Source organism: Squalius cephalus (assembly GCF_949319135.1).
Source record: "Squalius cephalus genome assembly, chromosome: 12".
Classification (NCBI taxonomy): Eukaryota; Metazoa; Chordata; class Actinopteri; order Cypriniformes; family Leuciscidae; genus Squalius; species Squalius cephalus.
Window position 1 is genome coordinate 34,973,547 of NC_137133.1, and position 22,618 is coordinate 34,996,164.

The 22,618-nt window shown below is 38.5% G+C and overlaps 1 protein-coding gene across 3 annotated transcripts in view; it reads right to left on the reverse strand.

The window, feature by feature from the left end:
- The window catches only part of kif13bb (kinesin family member 13Bb), a 49,562-nt gene that overhangs the window by 6,129 nt on the left and 20,815 nt on the right, over window positions 1-22,618 (reverse strand). For 2 of the 3 annotated variants that reach the window (XM_079887971.1, XM_079887972.1), the window contains exons 18-41: window positions 21,810-22,041; window positions 20,879-21,041; window positions 19,677-19,823; window positions 19,260-19,409; window positions 17,471-17,596; window positions 16,649-16,816; window positions 13,747-13,904; window positions 12,662-12,794; window positions 12,423-12,569; window positions 11,475-11,504; window positions 10,702-10,801; window positions 10,486-10,612; window positions 9,574-9,629; window positions 8,670-8,788; window positions 7,607-7,783; window positions 7,431-7,523; window positions 6,841-6,990; window positions 6,580-6,657; window positions 6,447-6,491; window positions 6,137-6,233; window positions 4,862-4,992; window positions 4,515-4,574; window positions 3,508-3,654; window positions 2,078-3,377 (exon numbers count right to left, since the gene is read on the reverse strand). In XM_079887971.1, the coding sequence (XP_079744097.1) occupies window positions 2,078-3,377; window positions 3,508-3,654; window positions 4,515-4,574; window positions 4,862-4,992; window positions 6,137-6,233; window positions 6,447-6,491; window positions 6,580-6,657; window positions 6,841-6,990; window positions 7,431-7,523; window positions 7,607-7,783; window positions 8,670-8,788; window positions 9,574-9,629; window positions 10,486-10,612; window positions 10,702-10,801; window positions 11,475-11,504; window positions 12,423-12,569; window positions 12,662-12,794; window positions 13,747-13,904; window positions 16,649-16,816; window positions 17,471-17,596; window positions 19,260-19,409; window positions 19,677-19,823; window positions 20,879-21,041; window positions 21,810-22,041 (4,134 nt within the window). The remainder of the gene's footprint in view (window positions 1-2,077; window positions 3,378-3,507; window positions 3,655-4,514; window positions 4,575-4,861; window positions 4,993-6,136; window positions 6,234-6,446; window positions 6,492-6,579; window positions 6,658-6,840; window positions 6,991-7,430; window positions 7,524-7,606; window positions 7,784-8,669; window positions 8,789-9,573; window positions 9,630-10,485; window positions 10,613-10,701; window positions 10,802-11,474; window positions 11,505-12,422; window positions 12,570-12,661; window positions 12,795-13,746; window positions 13,905-16,648; window positions 16,817-17,470; window positions 17,597-19,259; window positions 19,410-19,676; window positions 19,824-20,878; window positions 21,042-21,809; window positions 22,042-22,618) is intronic. The other variant, XM_079887973.1, reaches the window with a different exon arrangement.

The window sequence follows — 22,618 nt, forward strand, 5'->3', positions numbered from 1 at the left end:
AACCCTGTGTTAAAACATATATCTGTTCTTCTAGCTCACCATGATGACTATAGGTCACAAGGGTCATTGGAACCAACAGTTTAAGAGACCCTTTCTTAGTTACTTTACTGTTCTATATTAAAGTGTCCTCTCATTGAGAGAAAGAACATGTTATCTGGATGTTTTGGGAAGAGTCTCCTGTTTATAGTTAGAGCCCGATCAAATCCAACCTTGAAGAAGCTGTGTGTCGGTGTGTGTGTGTGCGTGTGTGCGCGTGTGTGTGTGTGTGTGTGTGTGTGTGTGTGTGCGTGTGTGTGCAAGTATTCTTGGTAACAGGTTAAGGAACAAGTGGCATTATTGGAGATTGGAGATTGACTGACTTGTTGGCCTAGACAGTCCTGTGACCTCGGAGGGCCACTCGTACCTAACTCAGGGTCCTGGTGGCAGCCGTACAGATTATGGAGATATGCTTCAGTCTATCAGTCCATGTGTGGAAATTTACTATGTTTATCTATTTCTTAACCAATCAGAATCATTCAACCTGAAGCAATGATGTAGCTTATACCTTGGAGAGTATACTTGCTGTGATTTTTGTAATGTAAAGCCTACAAACACCTTGTAAGTCTTGAAGCTGACTTCTGCCTGATGAAACTGCAAACTATCTTCAGTCATTTTTTTTCTTTAATTTATTATAATTCTGAATCTTGTCTTAAATTGACTGCACTTCTAACTCCTGGTCTTAATTAATCATATCTGGTCCTTGGGTCTTTAACTATAAATTCCCTAACAGCATTTTAAGATGATTTTAGGCAAAATGCAGTACATGTATCATAAATGCAGGCACTAGTAATAATTTAATGGTTTATCACTTTCAACTAATTTTGTTTCTAGCCCTTACGGTTCAAAAGTTATGAGCATAAACGTGAGTGCAACTTTGGACAGTTGGTGGAGCTAAAGGGTTTGAGTTAGTCTCTCTAAATTTGCTATGGTGACAATTTAGACTGTCTTCTATCTGTGTGCCAAATTTCATAACTTTCCTGCAAGCGGTTCCATGGGCTGCCATAGACTCCAAGAGTGGACAAAGAACGCAAACAATTACAATAGGTGCCTACGCAGCTTCGGTGCTTGGCCCCTAATAAATGATCCATTGATCATGGGATTAGACGTAATTTCTAATCATTGGAACAGTTGGTTAGTCGATCGATACTATGCATGTGTATATTTTGTAAAAGGCACTAGTGAGCCCCATTTTGAATCATACAAAATCGCAAGTCCAAACCATTGATTTAACCTACAAATGAAGAAGAGCAGAATTAATTGGTAGTGCAAATGAGAGGAGAACCTTTGCAAATCAAATCAATGGTTTATTGATCATAAAATTTTTAATAAATTGAACAGTTGTTGGACCACTTTAAAGTCTATGCAAGTGTAAATTGTGTAAAAAGGAACCATTTTGAATCATACGAAACCGCAAGTCCACAAACAAATGCAACATTTGGGACCAGAGCTGCATTTCCCAAAAACATTGCAAGTCTAAATTGATCATTGGCTCCAACGTTCTATACGATCTACTTAAAGGGATAGTTCACCAAAAAATGAAAATTCTGTCATCATTTACTCGCCCTCAAGTTGTTTCAAACCTGTATGAATTTCTTTCTTCTGTTGAACACAAATTAAGATATTTTGAAGAATGTGAGTAACCAAACAGTTGATGGACCCCATTGACTTCCATAGTATTTTTTTTCCTACTATGGAAGTCAATGGGGTCTGGTTACTGACATTCTTCAAAATATCTCCCTTTGTGTTCAGCAGAAGAAAGAAATTCATACAGGTTTGAAACAACTTGAGGGCGAGTAAATGATGACAGAATTTTCATTTTTTGGTGAACTATCCCTTTAAGCTTACAATGTTTTTGGGAAACGCAGCCCTGGCCAGTATTTCAAGAATGTGGTATTGTACACGGTATTCTCTGGATCTATTGACTCCAGGAAACATTGGTCATGGGATTGCATGTCCTTTCCAATGACTGGAATATGATATGCATGACGGTAGTATTGCAGACTCTACTGATCTATGCAAGTTCAAGAGCATTACCAACCTGCAGGAACATCGAGTTCCACTCCGACCCAAACGCCCTTTGCAAAGTCAGTTGGTCCGACGTAACGGACTGTTCCAGTTTTATTGGCGCCCACAGTCACATATTCCTCTTCTTTCAGCCAGTCGGGAGTCTCAAGGCTTGAATCCTCTGAATCCGAAAGGATCTCCAATCTCTCTTGAGACACAGACAAAGAGTCAACCTGTTTAGTTTTACCCTCTTCATCTTCCTCATGCAGAATCCCTTTGAAAGACTTCAGGCCAGAGGTCTTGATTTTGTGGATTTGGAAAGGGTTGGCAATGGGAGCGGGAGTGGACTTGGTTTGTTCAGGTCTTGATTGCTGGGAATGTGCTGACTGTTTAGCAGTCTTCACTGGTACAGATGGGTCAGATGGTTTTGAGGCAGCTGGGGGTGCTAATGGTGTAGATGGTACTAATGGGGCTGTGGTTCCTGAACAAGATGTTTGGCCGGCTGAAGCGACATTGTCAATGGGGTCATTGGTTTTTTGAGGCAAGGAAGCAGAAATAATGAGTTTCTGAGGTGATGCATCTAGAGGAGACACTTGACCGTGTCCCTCTGATATCTGGGATTCTGTAGATATCTGTTCTCCATGTTCTTGGTCAGCTGGTTCAAGTTTTGATTGATGTTCTGGAGATGTGCTGCTTGTTGGCACAACCACGCTGTCTGTCTTTGGGTCAATCTTTTTGGAAGTAGACTTGTCTATTTTGGCTTCAGTGCTGTTGGGAAGAGGAGGATCAACATTTGAGACCGCACACTCAGAGAGAGTCACTGTGGAGACACTTGTGGAGATGTAACCACTTGAGACGTCGCTGACGGAGCTGTAGGTGGAATCACAAACCGGACTTTGTTTGGGATCTACTGGAGTAGCAAAGGAAGGTGAACCCTCCTCGATCTCTGAGGGAACAGTAGGAGGTTGAGCCTCTTCAACTTCTGAAGGAACAGAAAGAGGTGGAACCTCTCTGACCTCTGGAGAAACAGATTTAGGTAGAACCTTCTCAACCGCCGGAGTCAGATTAGAAGGTAGAGTGTTCTCAACCTCTGGAGAAATAGATGGAGGAAGAACCTCCTCAACCTCCGGAGTCAGATTAGAAGGTAGAGCGTTCTTAATCTCTGGAGAAATAGATAGAGGAAGAACCTCCTCAACTTCAAAAGAAAGATTAGTAGGTAGAACTTCTTCAGCCACTGGAGGAATAGAAGAAATTGGAGCCTCTTGAGGAAGAAGAGGCAGCACAATCTCCTCAACGTCGGGTTTCTCTGAAATTGGAGTTTCCATAGAATGGCTCTGAGGAGATCATAGAGATCAAGCTATAAGTAATAATATACACAGTATTAAAAGCAACTTTTAAGTTACCCACTACACAGAGACTGTTCACCATACTAATAAGGAGATGCCTATAAACATGTAGACTTACTATCTGGATGTCAGACGTGGTTTCTGAGGAAATGCTGGATGCCCCAGCGGTCTCTACTCCATCATGAATAACCGGAAATATGGGCACAATGGAAGCAGGTTCTGATCGGCTGTCTTGAGCACGGTCTTCTGAAGGAGCCTGTGGAGTCTTCAAAATAAAAACGCATCAAAATAACATCAACCGCACAAGATCAAACACAAACATATTTTATGTATATTAGAGCTGTCAAATCTATTAATCACATCTAACACGATACAGTATATATATGAAACGGTGTCAATCGCAGTTGGCCGGTAATATTTTGATGAATTCTAACAAAGCAATGTTGTGAGAATATGAACGTGAACAAACATGAACAAGCACGCATATGCTAAATTGAAACCTTTCACTTCTTCTTGCGCCTGAAAATGGCCGTATTGGTGAGTATCCTCGTGAAACAGTCAGTTATGTCTTATGTCTCACAGTTATGTGTTGAGAAAGAAAATGCATGTGTATCTGTATATTGGATCCATGCAGCTCTTAAAGTGACAGAAGCCTAATATATACCTGCTGCCTTAATGTTATTCAAACAGCAATTAGAAAATTAGATTAGTAAAATCACTCACTGCTCTTGACTGAATAACTTTTGTAAATTTAATAAGGATTAATCGGTTTAATTTATACAGTGATGCAATGTTATTTTACATTTGATTACTTTACAAAATTTCTATATCTGAAAATTGTGAATTTGCACTGGTATCTAAAATTTTGGTGTCATAACTGCCTGTTTCATGGCTGGTAAAAAAATATTTATTGCCGGCAAATTGTATCAATTCGCCAGCCATTGGCAGGTGTGGCTGAAAGTTAGTTTTAGGCCACACACACACGTTAGAATCAATCAATTTGACAGCACTAATATATAAATACAAAATAAACAATTTTATTAATTATATTAATATTTAAAATGTACAAATGTTATATAAAAATATATATATATAGCTTTTCAGGTTCGAACCGAACATACTAACCATTTCACAGCTGTTGATGTCTTCAAGACTGACAGACTGCACAATAATAAGTGGCACATTCTGGGTGAAATTAAAGGGCAATAAAAATATTATTGAGAGTTTTACCAGGAATACCACACATTTTGCCAAACAACTTATTGCAATTATTTTTCAATGTTTTATTATTATTATTATAAAAAAACTACATAGTTTAAATACAGATGAGACACAACTACAATAATGAACAATAAACTACCAAAACCAAATAGTTTTACAAACCTTATACTGTGCCATGGTAATACTATATTATGCATTTCTAATTCTAAAAATAATTAGTGAAATATGTTTAGAGTCAGCAGGTGTTTTACCTGCTCAAAAGCAGGAGGAGGTGGTTCTTTCTTCTCATCTTTCTTGGATAACAGAGACTTGAACATCTTGGGTACTGGAGACACCAGAGCTTTCACTGGGGAGAAATAAGACGCAGCAAATCCTGAGAAACCTGCAGGGACACGGGTTTAAGAAGCGGCAGGAGAGAGGAAAAGCAGAGGAGAAAAGAGCAGGAAACCCATTAGAGCAAACAAGAGTGCAAAGCATAAATAAAGCATTAACAAAAATCCAGAAGCAGACCAGCGCCTCCATCGAGAGCACAGCAGCTGAATAAAGCACATTACACTTAATGGCTTTTATCTGCTACCGTTTCACTTTAATTATTTACGTTTAACACAAAGCGCCATGCAGTGCTGAGTACATGCACAGACCAGCAGGCCAAAGACATAATCAGTTTCAACATGAAACTTAAGTTATCTGAAGAAATGTGGTGCTAGAGAGTTGTAGCTGGTTGCTAGAGTGTTGCTAAGGTGTTCTGACTGTTTTTATTATGATGCTATGCTATGGTAACTCCATCAGGTAACATAACCTCTGTTTCAGCTGTAAAAGTGTCAGACAGTAGCCTGGGAAAACCCAGACAACTTCCGGCAAATTTAGATTTGCTCTGCAAGTAGTCTGGCCCATTCAAGCCCATTTCTAATCCGTCGAAATCGCGGCACCAATCAGAAACGTTGAGGCGGGCTTTACACAATGACGATCGCTCTGATTGGTTTTGGGTCTATCCAATTGCACCCAGAGGCATTTGAGCGACGTCCGTTGGTGAAGCGCACCAACTTTTAAATGCATTATTATATTCAAATTGCAAACACATGAGGACAGTCTCCATGAAAGACCCACTGGCAGATGAACGTGCGACTACATTTCTCTCCGAAACGGTAGGAAATTAAATTAGATTTAATAGAGGATTTTAACTGTGACAAGATGATTGACAGGGCAATTTACGTGACAGGATGCACGCGGCAGATCCGTCCGATAAAGATGACGAAGTAGTATGTCCCAAAGCTTGCCTACTTTTTTGCTACACATTCAAAAGTAAATACATTTTCTTCACAAAAAGAGTACATACTTTTATGGCGTAGTGTAACTTAGGCGAATTGGGACACAGAGGCATTTGAGTGACGTCTGTTGGTGACGCCCCTTTGGAAATGAGTTATTAATGAAGCTTTGCCAGACCATAACTCAGTTACTACTGAGAATGGTCTGGTTTTAACCAGGCTAGTCAGACAGCAGAAGAGGACGAGGACGAGGACAGATACCTGGCTCTGAGTTTAGACTTTGTATTGATGATGGGTGAGATGTGCTCTTTGGGGATGATGTTGGCACAGAAATCTCCTGCTGACTGTCCCAAACACCCTAAAGAAAGTCAAAGCACAGACACAAACCACCGGTAAACAAGCTGAACATCTGGATGGACAGTAAAAAATAATCAAAATTAAACAAATGACTAAAATGCAAAGAGTATACTTGATGTTACTGAGTGACGAATTGTTAAAAATAGTGGCATATACTTGTATTTACCAAACTGTGACACAAAACCACTATTTAAGCTGTTTTTTTTCCCCTCACATTATAGTCTTGGCTGGTGGACAGATCTTTCCTGCTGCCAGAGAGCTGAAAAATAAACAGATTGGGTTTCATTGATTTGTTTGGGCTGATTTGCATGATGAATGTTTGCTCAGAGACGTAGTTCAGGTCTTACCCGAGGTATATTGGGTGAACTGAGGCATCGTTTGGGAATCTTTCCTTTATCTGTCAGATGTTCCCTCACTGAAACCTCCTGAATTCACCAAAATACGACACATGTAAATGTACTTTATAGTATGTAGCAAAAACCAGAGCTTTTATGTTCTTATTTAGACAGATTGATACAATACTGCATGTACATAATTAGTATTGTATGGGTGGTATATATGCCTAAATACGACTATAACAGCTCTGGGGACCATGACGCATGTCAGACCTGTCTGAGACGGTCCAGCGTGAGGATGTTGTCCACGGCTAACACACTCCGCAGGTATTTCTCAATGGCGGCTTCACTGGCGGTTCCTAGGTTGTCAGTGCTGGTGGCCAGTCGGGCGAGCATCTCCCTGTCCTCAGAGCCCTGCATGTCCTGTGAACAAACACACACACCAGTTCCTGTTACCAGTCTCGCATAGACTCATGTACAATAGCGCTCCAAAGTCTGGGTTTCAGAAACGGGTTATATGTTATAAAAGATGAGATTTCGGTTTCAAATAAATGCTTTTGAACTTTGTTCATCAAAAAATCCTGGAGCCGTTTTCAACATTGATAATAATCAGAACTGTTTCTTGAGCAGCAAATCATCATATTAGAATGATTTCTGAAGGATCATGTGACACTGAAGACTGGAGTAATGATGCTGAAAATTCAGCTTTGATCACTGGAATAAATTACATTTTAAAATATAGTCAAATAGAAAAGTTATTTTAAATTGTAATAATATTTCACAATTTTTGATTAAATAAATGCAGCTTTGGTGAGCAGAAGAGACTTCTTTCAAAAACATAAAAACCAAGTCAAGTCACGTACCCCTGGGATATTCGAGACGATCTCAAACGTGACTCCACAGCCGTGAATTGAGCTGCGGGGAGACATCCTCCTAAACAGACTTTGAGCAAAACCCTGCAGGCCGGAAATCAGATCAATAAAAAGCAAAAGCACAAAAATAACATCATCAATTATAGATATTATATTAACTGTCACACCTGTCGTCCGGTGAGGTTCACACAGATGCGTTTGCGTAGGACCAGCTGCATTTGTGCGGGATGACTGAGCAGAACGACGACGCGGACGGTGAGATAAACCCTCTGATCCGGCCCTGTTGCTCGATTTAGCTCAGGACTGTTGTGAACGGTGCAGTCCCATGATGCCTCTGCCTTCACCTGTGAGGAGAGAGATGACTCGGACATCACAAATCAAAACTTTTTTTAAACAGATCCAGATATGCATCGTTGTTCTCTTTTTTGATATTATGAGTGGTTGCTAGGGCGTTGCTAAGGTGTGCTAACATGTGTTTTAACATGTTGCTATGGTGTTCTGGATGGTTGTTAGTGAGTTAAGTTGATCTCAGTGTTTTTATGTTGCTGTGGTGTTCTGAGTGGTCACTAGGGAATTGCTAAGGTGCTTTCAATGTTTTTATCATGTTGCTGTGGCGTTTTGGATGGTTGCTAGGGAGTTGCTAAGGTGCTCTCAGTGTTTGTATGTTGCTGTGGTGTTTTGGATGGTTGCTAGGGGGTTGCTAAAGTGCTCTCTGTGTTATGTTGCTGTGGTGTTCTGGATGGTTGCTAAGGAGTTGCTAATGTACTCAGTGTTTTTATGTTGCTGTGGTGTTTTGGATGGTTGCTAGGGAGTTGCTAAAGTGCTCTCTGTGTTATGTTGCTGTGGTGTTCTGGATGGTTGCTAAGGAGTTGCTAATGTACTCTGTGTTTTTATGTTGCTGTGGTGTTTTGGATGGTTGCTAGGAAGTTGCTAAGGTGCTCTCTGTGTTTTTACGTTGCTGTGGTGTTCTGGATGGTTGCTAAGGTGCTCCCAGTCTTTTTTATCACGTTGCTATGGTGTTCTGGATGTTTTTCTCTTTTATTCTTAATTTCCTTTTTCATTTGGAAATGCCTCAAATTAGAAGAAATGGTTTTAAATATCAGATATATTATGATTGGCTGTAATATTGTGGCATATCAGTTTTAGCGGGGGCAGGAAAAATGACTTGACACTGGAAACTTCCGATTGTATTTCACAATGTGGGATATCATGATGCAGAATATTGCTCACCTCACTCTCATGGTGTTTGACCATCTGTAAATCTATGAAATCATCTTTATCTTCTCTGTTCAGCACAGCATCCAGACCTCCAGCTAGAGGAGCCGACAGATGATCATAGAAGTCATCAGCTGTAGATGACAGACGAAACGATTCAGGATGAGGATGAGTCGAGAGAAAAGATGAAAAGCTGAACCCGATGTAAAATATTTTACTCAAAGTCCCTGTGAGATTTTGTTCATATTTAAGTCATTTAACAGAAATTCACATTTTCACAGCTCTCTGATGTCAGTTAATGGTCACATAACATCAGGGCTATTACTGTTAACTAAAACTAAATTAACAAAAATGTTCTATAAAGCTGAAATAAAATAAAATACAAATGATGAAAAACTAAAATGTGACAATTACTACAATTTTGAAATTGAGATTTATACATCATCTGAAAGCTGAATAAATAAGCTTTCCATTGATGTATGGTTTGTTAGGATAGGACAATATTTGGTCGAGATACAACTATTGAAAATCTGGAATCTGAGGGTGCAAAAAAAAATCGAAATATTGAGGAAAATCTCCTTTAAAGTTGTGCATTTATGTTCACGATTGTGCAGCATTCACTCACAAAAATAAATGTTTTATATATTTACGGTAGGACATTTACTAAATATCTTCATGGAACATGATCTTTACTAAATATCCTAATGATTTTTGGCATAAAAGAAAAATCGATAATTTTGACCCATACAATGTATTGTTGGCTATTGCCACAAATATACCCGTGCGACATGTGACTGGTTTTGTGATCCAGGGTCACATAAGTAGAAATTGAAGCACTAAAATTACTAACTGGAAATAACTAAATAACTAAAAGTGAACTAAAACTAAAAAATACCTAATAAAAGCTACAAATATTTACCTCTGAGGCCCAGGAAGATGACTGGGATGTGGTTCTCCATCCCTGGCACAGGAATCCTGCAGGAACAGGAACCAGACATTGAAAATAAGGCTCATGTGAAGAATCAGCACAACAACATTCCTATCAACCAATCAGATTGTAAGATTTTGTTCTAGAACTTGAACTTTAAGGCTGTGACACACCAAGCTGGCGTCAAAGAACTAGCAGCGACAAAAGCCGACAGTGTTGTAGTCTCACATCGGCTGCGTCTCGAACAAACCAAAAGGACTACACGCGAGGTCAACTAGCATGTGTGTTCTGTGCCTGCATGTAAGAAAAAGCCACTCAACATTTTCATTTCCAGAATTTTGACATTGATACCATATTTTTAATATGATCTCATAATTTGGTATATTAGGCTGCTGTCACTTTAAGACCTGACGCACGGATCCATTATACTGTTACACATGCGTTTTCTTTCTCTACTGTTTACGTTCACTTAAAACAACTGTTAACGTCTGTTTACACATGAATACTCGCCAAGACCTGCATTTTGACATAAGTATTTGACTGTTTAAGTGCAATAAGCAGCAAAAAACAACTCAGTTCTGAGAGGCGGCTTTATGTGCGCACACCAAAATCTGCGGGAATGAGTAAAATTATACACAATAAGCGCAATCCCACGCCGAAATTCAAGCCCTATAACACCAACAATATTCATAATCCGGAGCAAATGAAACAAGTGAGTGAGGAAAGGCATATTTGTGTGTCACTCGCTGAGATGAGAGAGAGAAAGCGTTGTTTTGGTGAGACACGGCCCTTAAAAGGTGGTTATGGTTGGATCCGGTTAGTACTATGATTGTTTGAATGGAAAGATGTTCTAGAACCATCAAAGCATAACATATGAACATGGAAGAACTGATGTGCATCTACCACTCCGCAGGGGCTCCTGGGATACCGCTGCCAGCAGAGGGCACCAGTACAGCGTTTCTCTCCTCTGTCAGTGTGAGACGGCACTCCAGCAGCTGGGACTCGCTCTCCACGTCCTCTTCTGACTTATCTACACGTGTCAGAAGAAAGATGTTTTCATCAGTGATGTTCCCTGAATCTCTTCCACAAGCTGAAACACGTTTGATGGTGGATTCCTACCTTGCTTGCCAACAAGTTTCTGGAGACGCTGGTCCAGATATTCCTGTCGTTCAGTTAGAGCCATGAGCCACTGGGCCCTGAGTCTCTCCAGATCAAACTCCTACAGGGAGAAACATGCAGAAAACACACCGCTATATTAATCACACACAGCTCAGATCTACCATACTGTACTGCAAGTCTCTTCTGCTCAACAATGCTGCATTTATTTGATCAAAATACTGTAAAATCAATAATATTGTGAAATGTTATTACAATTTAAAATAACTTTGGTATTTGATTATATTCTAAAATGCAAAGCTGAATTTTTAGCATCATTACTCCAGTCTTCAGTGTCACATGATCCTTCAGAAATCATTCTAATATGATGATTTGAAGGTCAAGAAACATTTATTATTATTATTATCAATGTTGAAAACGGCTTAATATTTAATTTTTCAGGATTCTTTGATGAATAGACAATAGGCATTTTTTTAAATAGAAATATTTTTTAACATAATACATGTCTTTAATGTCACTTTTGACCAATTTAATGCTGAACTATTACTATAAATATAAACAACACATTTCTTTAAAAAAAAAATCTTACAGACTCCAATTATTTTGAAAAAATAAGAGCTATAATAACGTAGCTTCATTAACATACAACCATTCTACATTTACATATCAGCTCACATTTACATGATGACAGTGAAAACTCCACAAAGGTTCACAGAGGTTAGCCAATCATCACAGACATCATTTACATATTTAAAAAAAAGCCTGAAAATCATTACCTGATAACTGTCCACGTCTTTATCTCCAACCTTCAAAAATAAGACAGAAAAACTTTGAGACATGATTCTGATGTTGATCAATTCAGATTCTGTTCTAAATAAGGGGGCGTGAGCCTGCGGTTAGTAATTAGCATAAGACACGCCCATATAAGGGCTTTCAGCACTAAGCTTCCTTTAGCTCTCTAATAATAAGAGACTAAAGCCAAGTGTGCAATTTCCAAAAGTAGTTTTATATAGGCCTCAACTACATGTGACCAGCTAAATTATTATGCAGAAATGATGATTTTGGTTACATATTAAGCATTAAACTATTAAAGTTGTAAACTATTTACTATGTTGTATGCAAGTGGCATAACTATTAATAATGGCATCAGGGCTATTATTATCATTAACTAAACTAAAACTATTTAAATTAACAAAAAATATCTTAAAGCTGAACTAAAATAAAATACAAATAAAAGATGAAAAACAAACTAAATGTCAGAAATGTTTCCTCTGCAACTAACTAAAATAATCACTAAAACTAAACTAACTAAAATAAAGCACTAAAATTACTCACTGGAAATAAATAAAAACTAATACACACACACAGAAACAGACACATTCAAAATATTAATAAAATATATAAATAATACTGAAATAAAACTGCAAACAGAACTGATCATTTACTTTATATATTAAGTGTTAAAATATTAAATTAAATTATACAATAAGATTTATTGTATGGTAACTTGTCACTTAATGTAAAAAAAAAAAAAAACATATAAAATCTTAATGCATTAAATGTTTTGGAGGTTATCTGCTATTTTAGTGTACGTCTGGTTTGAGCTGGTTCAAAACATTGAATCAATTTAAGTGACTTGTTAGTGAATCAAGTGAAAACATTTCACACCCAGATTTAGTGAATAAGATCCAATGACGTAAAGAAGACAGTAAAGAAGTTTTCACCGTCTGGGTCTCTGTGCTTCTGCCAGGTCGAGTCTGATGGACCTCCACATTGCCGATGGAGACGTTGATCACAGACTCGGTGATCAGAGGCATGGTGCCGGAGTCCTGGACCGAACGAACCTCCACCTGAACACGCCTGGACTGACCCTGACACACACATTCATGAACTGCATCAGCACACACTGCACATGAAGCTCTACATCTCGTCACTATCATTAACATCCAGTATCCACACAGACCTGTTTAAGCTGAAAGATTCCTCCAGTGCAGATGTCCTTCGCTGGCTGAACCTCCACCGGCACAAACTCTCCAGCATCGTTCAGCTCCAGGATCTGCACCCAGAGCTCCAGCCGGCGGGTCACTTCACTCCACCTGCACACAGAGCATGGAAAATGCTCATGAAAAACTATTGACTTATGAATTATTGACTGATATGATAAAAAATGTTAACCCATTTTTATCATTTAACGGCATATAAGCATCGAAGTCTATAAACTCAAGAATAATACTTAATATTTAAATTGTACACATTCAATTTAAAAATATTATCTCTACAAACTAATAAAACACCTTTAAAATAAGACCGAAATTCACTGAGTCACGATTCTGATGTTGATTATTCCGGATTCTGTTCTAAGTAAGGAGGCATGAGCCTGCAGTTAGTAATTAGCATAAGACACGCCCAACCATCTCCATATAAGGGCGTTCAGCACCACGCTTCCTTTTGCTCTATAACAACAAGAGCATGCAAGGTTAAGCCAAGGGTGCAGTTTTCAAAAATATAACAACACTGTTTGAAACAATTGTGTATTGTGAAAAGCACTATACAAATAAATTTGTCGTGACTTAAAATAAAATATCACAAAATTGTACGTATTTTCCTTTTCACCCTAGTTCAGGGATTCCCAAAATGTTGTCAAACTTCTTCGACCCAAGTACCCCTGAGATTTTAAGTCAATATTTGAAACATTTTAGTAAGTAATTATTACTTTATTAAGTATTTCATTTTGACTGTTTTAAAATATTTCAAAATAAATTATTTGACATTAATGCATAGTGTTTATGCAGATAAACAAAGAAAATATTACATTTATATTTATTAATATTTTACTAAATACTATTTTAGTAAGTGTTTTACTTTGAAAGTTTTTTTTTTCTCTCTCTCTCTCTTTTTTTTAACATTTTTATGATGCTTTCCATCAGCTCAAGAACCCCAGTTTGGGAAACCCACGATCATCTGAACATTGACTATATCAATTCTGCTTTCACAGAAAAGATCAGTCATACATATTATGTTTCATCGGTATTATAAAGGCAGGTGTACCTCTCTCTGAGAGAGCGAGTCTTCGCCTGAATCACTCCGAGGTCCCAGAGAGCCAGATTCCTGCGCGGGTTTGCCTGTTTATGGCCATAGACCTCAACAGCCACGGCTCCCTCCATCAGAAACTCCAGGAAGTCTTCGGTTACGGACACTTCCAGATTCTACAGATGCGGAAAGAGATGATGACTAACACAGTTTGTACATAAAAGGAAAAGAAAAACAAGAGAGAAACAAGATAGAGGACAACATGTTTAAAGCTCTGCAGGGATGACGTATTTTTGTCTGGTTCCCTCGACAAAAAGCCAACAGGATTTTTGCAGAAAATAAGCTCTGTGACCAACAAGAGTTTAGGATTCTTAGACGTTTGATCATCTTCACACAGTTTTTAATGAATCCTAAAGCCTACACACAGTAATCTAAAGTTAGGCTATAAACGAACTACAACACGGTCACAATGTCTCCATCACTAAGCAACAAGTTGGAAAATTTAAGTTAGAATAGTTTGAGATTTTAAACAGAACATGGCTAGGAAAGCGGAATAGTGAGTAGATGATTTTTCCTGTTCAGCATTAAAAGCTTTTAAAAAAAATATCACAAATGGTAAAAATGGTAAATGGTAAAAGCAAATCACCAATTTCTTAAGCTTGTGTTCACCATAGACCCATTCAAACCCATTAAAAAAAAAACATTGAAGTCAAAAATGGTTTTAGGACTCATTGTGCCTTCACATGCTATCGGAAATGTCCGGTTTCCCACTTATGAATTCGCAAATATGAGTTTGTCGCTTTTAAGTGCTTTGTTGTTGGACATAACATTCACAACCAAGCTTTAGACATAGGAAAAAACTGCCATATAGATATTTTAATATGATCTCATAATTTGGCAGCCAGTTTATTAGGCTGCTGTCACTTTAAGACCTGACGCACGGATCCATTATACTGTTACACATGCGTGAATACTGTGTTTGCATAAATACTCAGCAAGACCGGCATTTTTACATTATTTTGTGTGTATTAAGCACAATAAGCAGTGAAATGTAACTCAGTTTAGTACTGAGAGGAGGCTTTATGTTCACGCACTTTGGGCTGGAGCACAAAATCTGCAGAAATTAGTCAAATTATGCACAATACGCACAATCTAACGCCGAAATTCAAGCCCTGTAACAGCACAAATATTCATCTGGAGCAAATGAAACGAGTGAGTGAGGAGAGGTGGGTTTGTGTGTCACTTGCTGCCAGAGAGAGAGAGAGAGAGAGAGAGAGAGAGAGAGAGAGAGAGAGAGAGAGAGAGAGAGAGAGAGAGAGAGAGAGAGAGAGAGAGAGAGAGAGAGAGAGAGAGAGAAGCTGGTATCGTGTATCTGTGGAAAATGAGTATTGGAAGTGTTTCAGATATTTCAGTATCGATATGTATAGAAAAATCAATATTTTTGACAACACTACATTGCACTTAGTTTATAATTTCAGAAGCCTTTTTAAAAGACTACAATTGAAAAATGTATACATTACATATAAAATTCAATCCGCCGAAGTGGCTAGTTAATGTCAAGCCTTGGTTGTCAACCATATCTCCTACTATATAGTTTTACCACGCCATCTAGACAGTCAGGCCCGGCGCCACGAGGGGGCAAAAGGGGGCATTGCCCCCTCAGATCTGATTTGTGCCCCCTCAGTTTCATTTTTGTATTCATGGTTACAAATGAAATCTTTAACCTTTTGAGTGGTACAGTCTCATATGGGATTTATAATGTTCAGTGACGACATAACTGCCAGATTCAAACTGTGCTTTCGCGCGTTGGCTGCCGCTGAGCCAGAGTCGGACACGTTCAGCGCTGTCATATATCACAACTATGCTGTGTTTTCAACCTCATAATGTTTATTTTAGGTTTCAGACATTTAAATACTCATAAGCACTAGTAAAACAATACATTTGGAGTTTGTAAAATACACACTGATGTCTGTGGAAGCAGCAATAACAATATATTCAAATATAATTTGCCGACGTGTGTTATTCATATCAGACAAACATAGTGGAAGTAACTATAGTTTACTCTATTCTTCTCACAGTTCACCGACACCGGCCACTTTCTTGCATGTATTTCGGGAGAAACTGATGACTCACAGGATTCTCTGAACTGCGGCGCAAAGAAACATTCACATTGTGGCGCCCATCTCACGTTATAGATCAAGATCAAGATTATTTTTAAAGGTTTTTAAATGACCAAACACACTCACATACACATTTTTGAGAATCGGAATATTAGATAGTTGATGACATGGTAAGCACGTTTGTGAATATTTTGAATAAAAAAAGGGAAAAGGAAATAAAAGCGATACATCTGTCAGTGTTATTGTAGCTGCGGTGTGTCACGTGACAAATATGACGCGTCGCCATGGAAACATTAAGGGGGAACGTTCTAAAATAACAGCCTTGAAAAAACTCACTATGGGGAGTCAGTTAGAATATTAAAATTAATCGTGAAAGGGTTAATATATGCATAATAAATGACGCTGGCTTATCTTTTTTACTAAGCAAGTTTCCAGTGTGTATTGTTCATTGATGGTATAAATTTACGCCCCCTTAACAATTTCACATGCCCCCTCAGTCATTTCATCCTGCAGCCGGGCCTGTAGACAGTCAGCTTGTGAACAAATCTGGCATTTTAGTCAAACACAGGCTATTTTCACTGTGTATAAAACATACGATATGCTTCAAATGGTTATTCATATTTGTAAATATGCAATTCTTTAATGAGAAGACAAGGCGATGCAGCTGTTGTGGAAAACACTCTGATCTCAGAGTAGTAAAAATGACTTTAGAGGGCATTCATGTCCAATTTCTGACTGGGAAACTGGTATTTACGATAGCTCGGACTAATCATTCCTGCAGGCCTTCATGAGTGTTTCACCTTGCAGTTGTCGAACAGCACCAGACTCTGAGGCTCTCGGCTGCTGGGAGCGCTCAGCCCGACCTCTGGAGCGATAAACACCGGCTCCTGCTGCTCCCAGAAGTGATACTGGCAGAACACGAAGTTCGAGAGGTGCTGAGGTAGTCCTGTCGCCTGCAACACCTTGATCTGCAAACAGAAAACGTCCTACAACTCAACTACAATTTAGACTTTTATAATTAGCGTTTTAATTATGTGCATAATGATTGCTACCCTGGAAATCCAGAGTTCTCGTGAGAGTTGAATTTGCTCAGCGAGTTTACTCTGGCGTCGAGTAATGATGCTCATTAAATATGCCCCTCGATCTGAGCTGCACCAATCACAGCGGGTTATCTGATATAGGCGGGCCAGAGGCGAGCTAAAGATGACGACAGCGCTGCGACGTCGAAGTCATTAGTAAACATTGCAAGATGGCTGTGGATGAACACCAGATGTTTGAAACGGCTTTGGCCGCTACAATGAACGAGTTAGACTTGGCTTTTTATCTAAAAGAGGAAAAGAAGACGCCGCTCGAATCCTTCCTTTGCAAGAATGGCGTTTTTGCTGTTTTGCCGACCGGATAGGGCGAGAGTCTAATCTACCAGTTAGCTCCGCTGGTAGCTAAGTGTATGGGGCTTGTTGTGATTGGTCGTAGTGTTACCCAATTGCGTGCAGTGAGATTTTCAAATGCATGCTTGGTGCCGCCCCTCGAGCTGGCCGATTTTCATTAGTCGATGCCAGACCATTAATCTTTTAGATATAGGTCTGGATTTCCAGGCTACATGAGTTCCTCTTCTAACTGACCATGCATGTAAGTTTGCGTTCTTGCATCTCGCCGTCAGGACTGATCTCAGAGTCTCCGCCCCCCGTCTCACGATCCTCTAGTCCTCCACTCAGACGCTCGACTTCTACATGAAGACGACCTGCCACCTACAAACACACAAAACCAGCGCTAATTAATCAATTCCCTTTAAGTTTTTTAAGGACTGTGACAATGCATGAACTTAAAGGGACCGTTCACCTAAAACTGAAAATTAATTTACTTGCTTCATTTACTCGCCCTCAAGTTGTTCCAAACCTGTTTGAGTTTCTTACTTCTGTTGAACACAAAAGAAGATATTTTGAAGAATGTTGGTAACCAGACAGTTGATGGTAGCCATTGACTTCTATAATAGGAAAAAGAGAAATACTATGGAAGTCAATGGCTACCGTCAACTGTCTGGTTACCAACATTCTTAAAAATATCTTCTTTTGTGTTCAACAGAAGAGAGAAACTCATATAGGTTTGGAACGACTTGAGGGTGAGTAAATGATGACAATTTTTTCATTTTTGGGAGAACTATCCGTTTAAGGCAAGACACACCATGCAAAACAATCTTTTTTTCTTCTTCTTTTTTTTTATTTTTAGGCTATTTTTCTTCCATTACCTCATCTTTTAGACTAGTGGAAAGAAAAGATCCAAAATACACTTTTAAGTGTTTATTTTATTACACTTTATCATTTGCATTTGTAGATTTCAATTATAATACATATCTTTAAAGGTGGTGAGTTTGAGTCAGAAATCTCCACTTTAGCAGCTTTACAAACACCAAACCTATTCCCATGTTGTTACAGAAAGGTTTGTTCATATAACATTCACATGATTTATTTATAAAAACATGGTGAAAACTTTTTTTTTTTTTCTGGCTGTTGATCTGTTTTTCTGGCTATTTTCTGATTTGTGAAGTGATCAAATAGTTATCCAAAACTCCTTTCTGTAAAAACCTTTAATATGTCAACAAAATGAAACAAATTTGGAACCTGGCTTGTTCAGATTTCGATTCTGGAAGTGCTTACTTAGTGCCTCATTTGCATATTTAAACATTACATTTCAGAAAACCTGTAATACAAAAACTATTTGCAATTCTTAATGTAATCAATCAATATATTAGTTAAAGGGGACCTTTTACAAAGTCTTGATTTGTTTTTGGGCTCTTCTAGAATAGGTTTTCATGCTTGAATGTTTAAAAAACACATTATTTTCCCCATATTCTCCAATGTTGCAGCTCCTCTCTTCCCAGTCTGTCAGTAACGCTCTGTTTAGTTCCTGTCTCTATGAAGCCCCTCCTTCTGAAAAGCACACTGTGCTCTGATTGGTCGGCTGGATCAGTGTGTTGTGATTGGTCGAGCGCTTCGAGTGTGTTTGGGAAATGTCCCGCCCCTTACCATAACCGCCAGTTTAACACACTACTAACTAACTCAACCAGGCCCCGCCCCTTTATTCTGCGTATGAATTATTTAAATGAGGAATATTGTGACGTGTTTGTTCCCGGAAGAAACTCAAGACTACAATGGAGGCGTTTCAGGAGCTCAGAAACACTGACACTGATATAGAGAAGAACTCCCGGGACTTTGAGCTTTGAAACTTTGCAGAACTTTTTCATGCTCAAACACAAAAGAAAGATGAACATGGAAAAAAGCATAATAGGACACCTTTAATTTTTTTATCCTATTCCCCTGAGGTGTCTTGCCTTAAGGTATAAAATATGATATGAAAACAATACCCTTTCCTAAACAAAATATCAACATCACAACTAATCTGTTTTGTACATGCCTCCCCCTTCTGGTTGATGATGGGTACTGCGTACTGCAGCTTGACGTCGTACAGCAAACAGGACAGGAATACGTTCGCCACACCGATCAGACTGTGATTCTCCTGCTCGTCGAAGAACGGATCGGCACGCTTGAAGTAGGAACGCATGACCTGAGCACAGACAGCAAGGATGAGATGAACACGTTTAAGCATACTTCATTCATGAAGATTTAATATCTCCAATGAAACACTCACAAATATAAACATATATTTGTGAATGTATGTTGTGAGTTTGAGTCAGAAATCTTCACTTCAGCAGCTTTACAAACATTATATACAGTACATAGCCACTACAGATGCTTCATTAAAAACACGTAACACATTAAATTGAGAGACTCTACAGTAGCTGCATTAAAGTTCTCATGTGATTTGACATACAGGATTGTCCTCGTCATAGTCTTTCCACTCCTGGTAGAGATCCCTCATGTCCACCAGCCGGTTCTCCATCTTCTCCATGGCCCAGATCTGCTTCCCTTTGCTCTTCCTCCTCACCTCCACCGCCGGCTCGCTGAGAACCGTGTCCCGCTGCAGAACGGAGAACATCAATCTGTATTAAAGCAGCACTTTAATCACCCTAACCCAGAATTCAACACGGTCCTCTAATGTACAGTCCAAATCATTCCCTGAACCACTTTCTACAGCTTTTCAGTGAAGTTCTCATGTTTATAAAGACTAAACTCAACAAGAACAATTTCTAGCTGGTGAAATATGTTTCAGAATTAAAAATAATTTTAAAAACACACTACCGTTCAACAGTATGGGGTCAGTAATATTTGTTTTTGAAAGTCTCTTCTGCTCACCAAGGCTGTATTTATTTGATCACAAATACAGTAAAAACACTAATAATGTGAAATATTATTACAATTTGAAATAACGGTTTTCTAAGTGAATATATTTTTAAAATGTAATTTATTCCTGTGATCAAAGCTGAATTTTACTCCAGTCTTCAGTGTCACACGATCCTTCAGAAATCAGTCTAATATGATGATTTGCTGCTCATGAAATATTTATGATTATTATCAATGTTGAAAACAGTTGTGCTGCTTCATATTTTTGTGGAAACTGATAAAAAAAATTTAGGAATCTTTGATGAATAAAAAGTCAAATGAACAGCAACTATTTGAAACAGAAATCATTTGAAACATTATAAATGTCTTTATTGTCAATTCAGATCAATTTAATGCATCCTTGCTGAATAAAGGTATTCATTTACTGACCTTTCTTTCTGATCCCAAACTGCTGAAAAGTAGTTATATATATAAAATGCTAAATAGATATAAATAGTGTGACAACTGAATGAATATAATGATTCAGTTTAGTCAAAAATGACAGTTTCTCACTATTTTTCGTTTCTTCAATGAAGTTATATTAACTGTGGCAAACATGTCGTAGTTTCCTATGAGTTGAGTGATTTATGAATGCTTGACTAAATCCTCCAAAAGAACCTTTTCAATTGAACGGTTCACAAATACGACGCCACTGAATGATTAACTACATAACAAACTCGAAGGAAAAATGTGACTGGATAAATGCTTCAACAATCAATCCCACGCACACACACACACAGAGTCTGTCCTGACCTTGCGGTTGGCGTTGAGGTTGGCAGCAGGAATCTGCAGTGTGACGTTATATTCTGTTTTCTTGTTGAGCTCTTCAGCGATGAATCCAGCCTCCTGCACCAGCAGATTGGCCTTCACGATCTGTTCTCTGAGCTTACGCAGACTTCGGCTCATCAGAGCCTCCCTGAGACCACATGAAGCATGAGACGTGACACACAAACACATACCAGATACTTTCTGTGGCTTAGAATACAAGTCGAAACGCATTGGCGTTTACGTTCACATGCACAACTTTTGGACTGAATTCATTCCGATTGATGAATCCGAACGTAGTGTTTACGAACGCTAAACGTGATCGGGTTAATGTGCACGTTTTTAATCACAAGCTTCAAATCAGAATAGATTTAATGTGCACACTGAACGTTTATACAGAGTTTCCAGCTGTTTGTGCATAATAACCATTGCTTCTTTATTTGTTTTAAATAACAGACTTAATATTTATCCATTTCTGGTCATAATTTGGAGACAATGAGCATATGAACCGTTGTGCCGTGATGCTTATATGTATCACGTGCCCAAAACCAGTCGTCTGTGGAGGAGAATCCGAAACAAGGACTGATGGGACGTTGTTCTGCTCCACTTCACAGACAGACACTCATTTATATGGCACTTTATTCAACAGCAAGAACAGCTCGATCCGCGCGTCATTACGCTATTTCAACGTCATTGCACACGCGCAGTCCTTTCAGTTTCGGTTTTCAATCCGATCACGTGTTTACATGTTCTCTCGATCGGATTAGAAAAGGAATAAACCAGCCCTTTCAATCCGATCGAGCTCAGTCGGACCGATTAAGATGTTTACACGAAGGCTTTTCAGTCCGATTGAGCCGATTACTAACAGATCATTTGGCTGCATGTAAACGTAGCCACTGAGGTAAAGCAGTTTTCCCACCTCTCCTCGCTCCACTGGCGCAGCCGGTTCTGTGAGGAGGCCGAGCTCATGTGGAGACTCTCGCTGCTGTGGTGATGCTGAAGAGGAGAGCCCTGCGTCTGCAGCTCTGAGGACAGGCGTTTGCGCAGATGCTGCAGCTCCTGCTCGTACATCAGCCGCTGGCGCTCCAGAGCCGAACGCTTCTCCTCCTCGTGTCTGCGCTCCAGAGAGTGAAGCACGGACTGCATCGGGTCTGAGACAGACACACAGACATTTTCACACATACATATATACACATACATATACATATACATATACATATACATATACATATACATATATATATATACACATACACATACATATACTGTACATACATACACATATATATACAGATACACACACAGACACACAGACACACACACACAAACACGTATGTGTGTGTGAGAAATGTCTCTGTATAAAATATATTAAATATATACATATATACATACACTAAATATATATATTAATCGCATCCAAAATAAGTTTGTGTTTACATAATATATGTGTGTGTACTGTATAATTATTTTGTATTTGTGTGTGTATATATATATATATATATATATATATATATATATATATATATATATATAAAAAAAATAAATACACACATGTATGCATATATTTAAGAAATATTTGCATGTATATACTGTATATATATTTAATACATAATATTATATATAAATATTTTATATATAAATAGCACATTTTCCTTAAATATATACATGCATATGTGTGTATTTATAATTATACACAGTATACACACATATATATTATGTAAACACAAA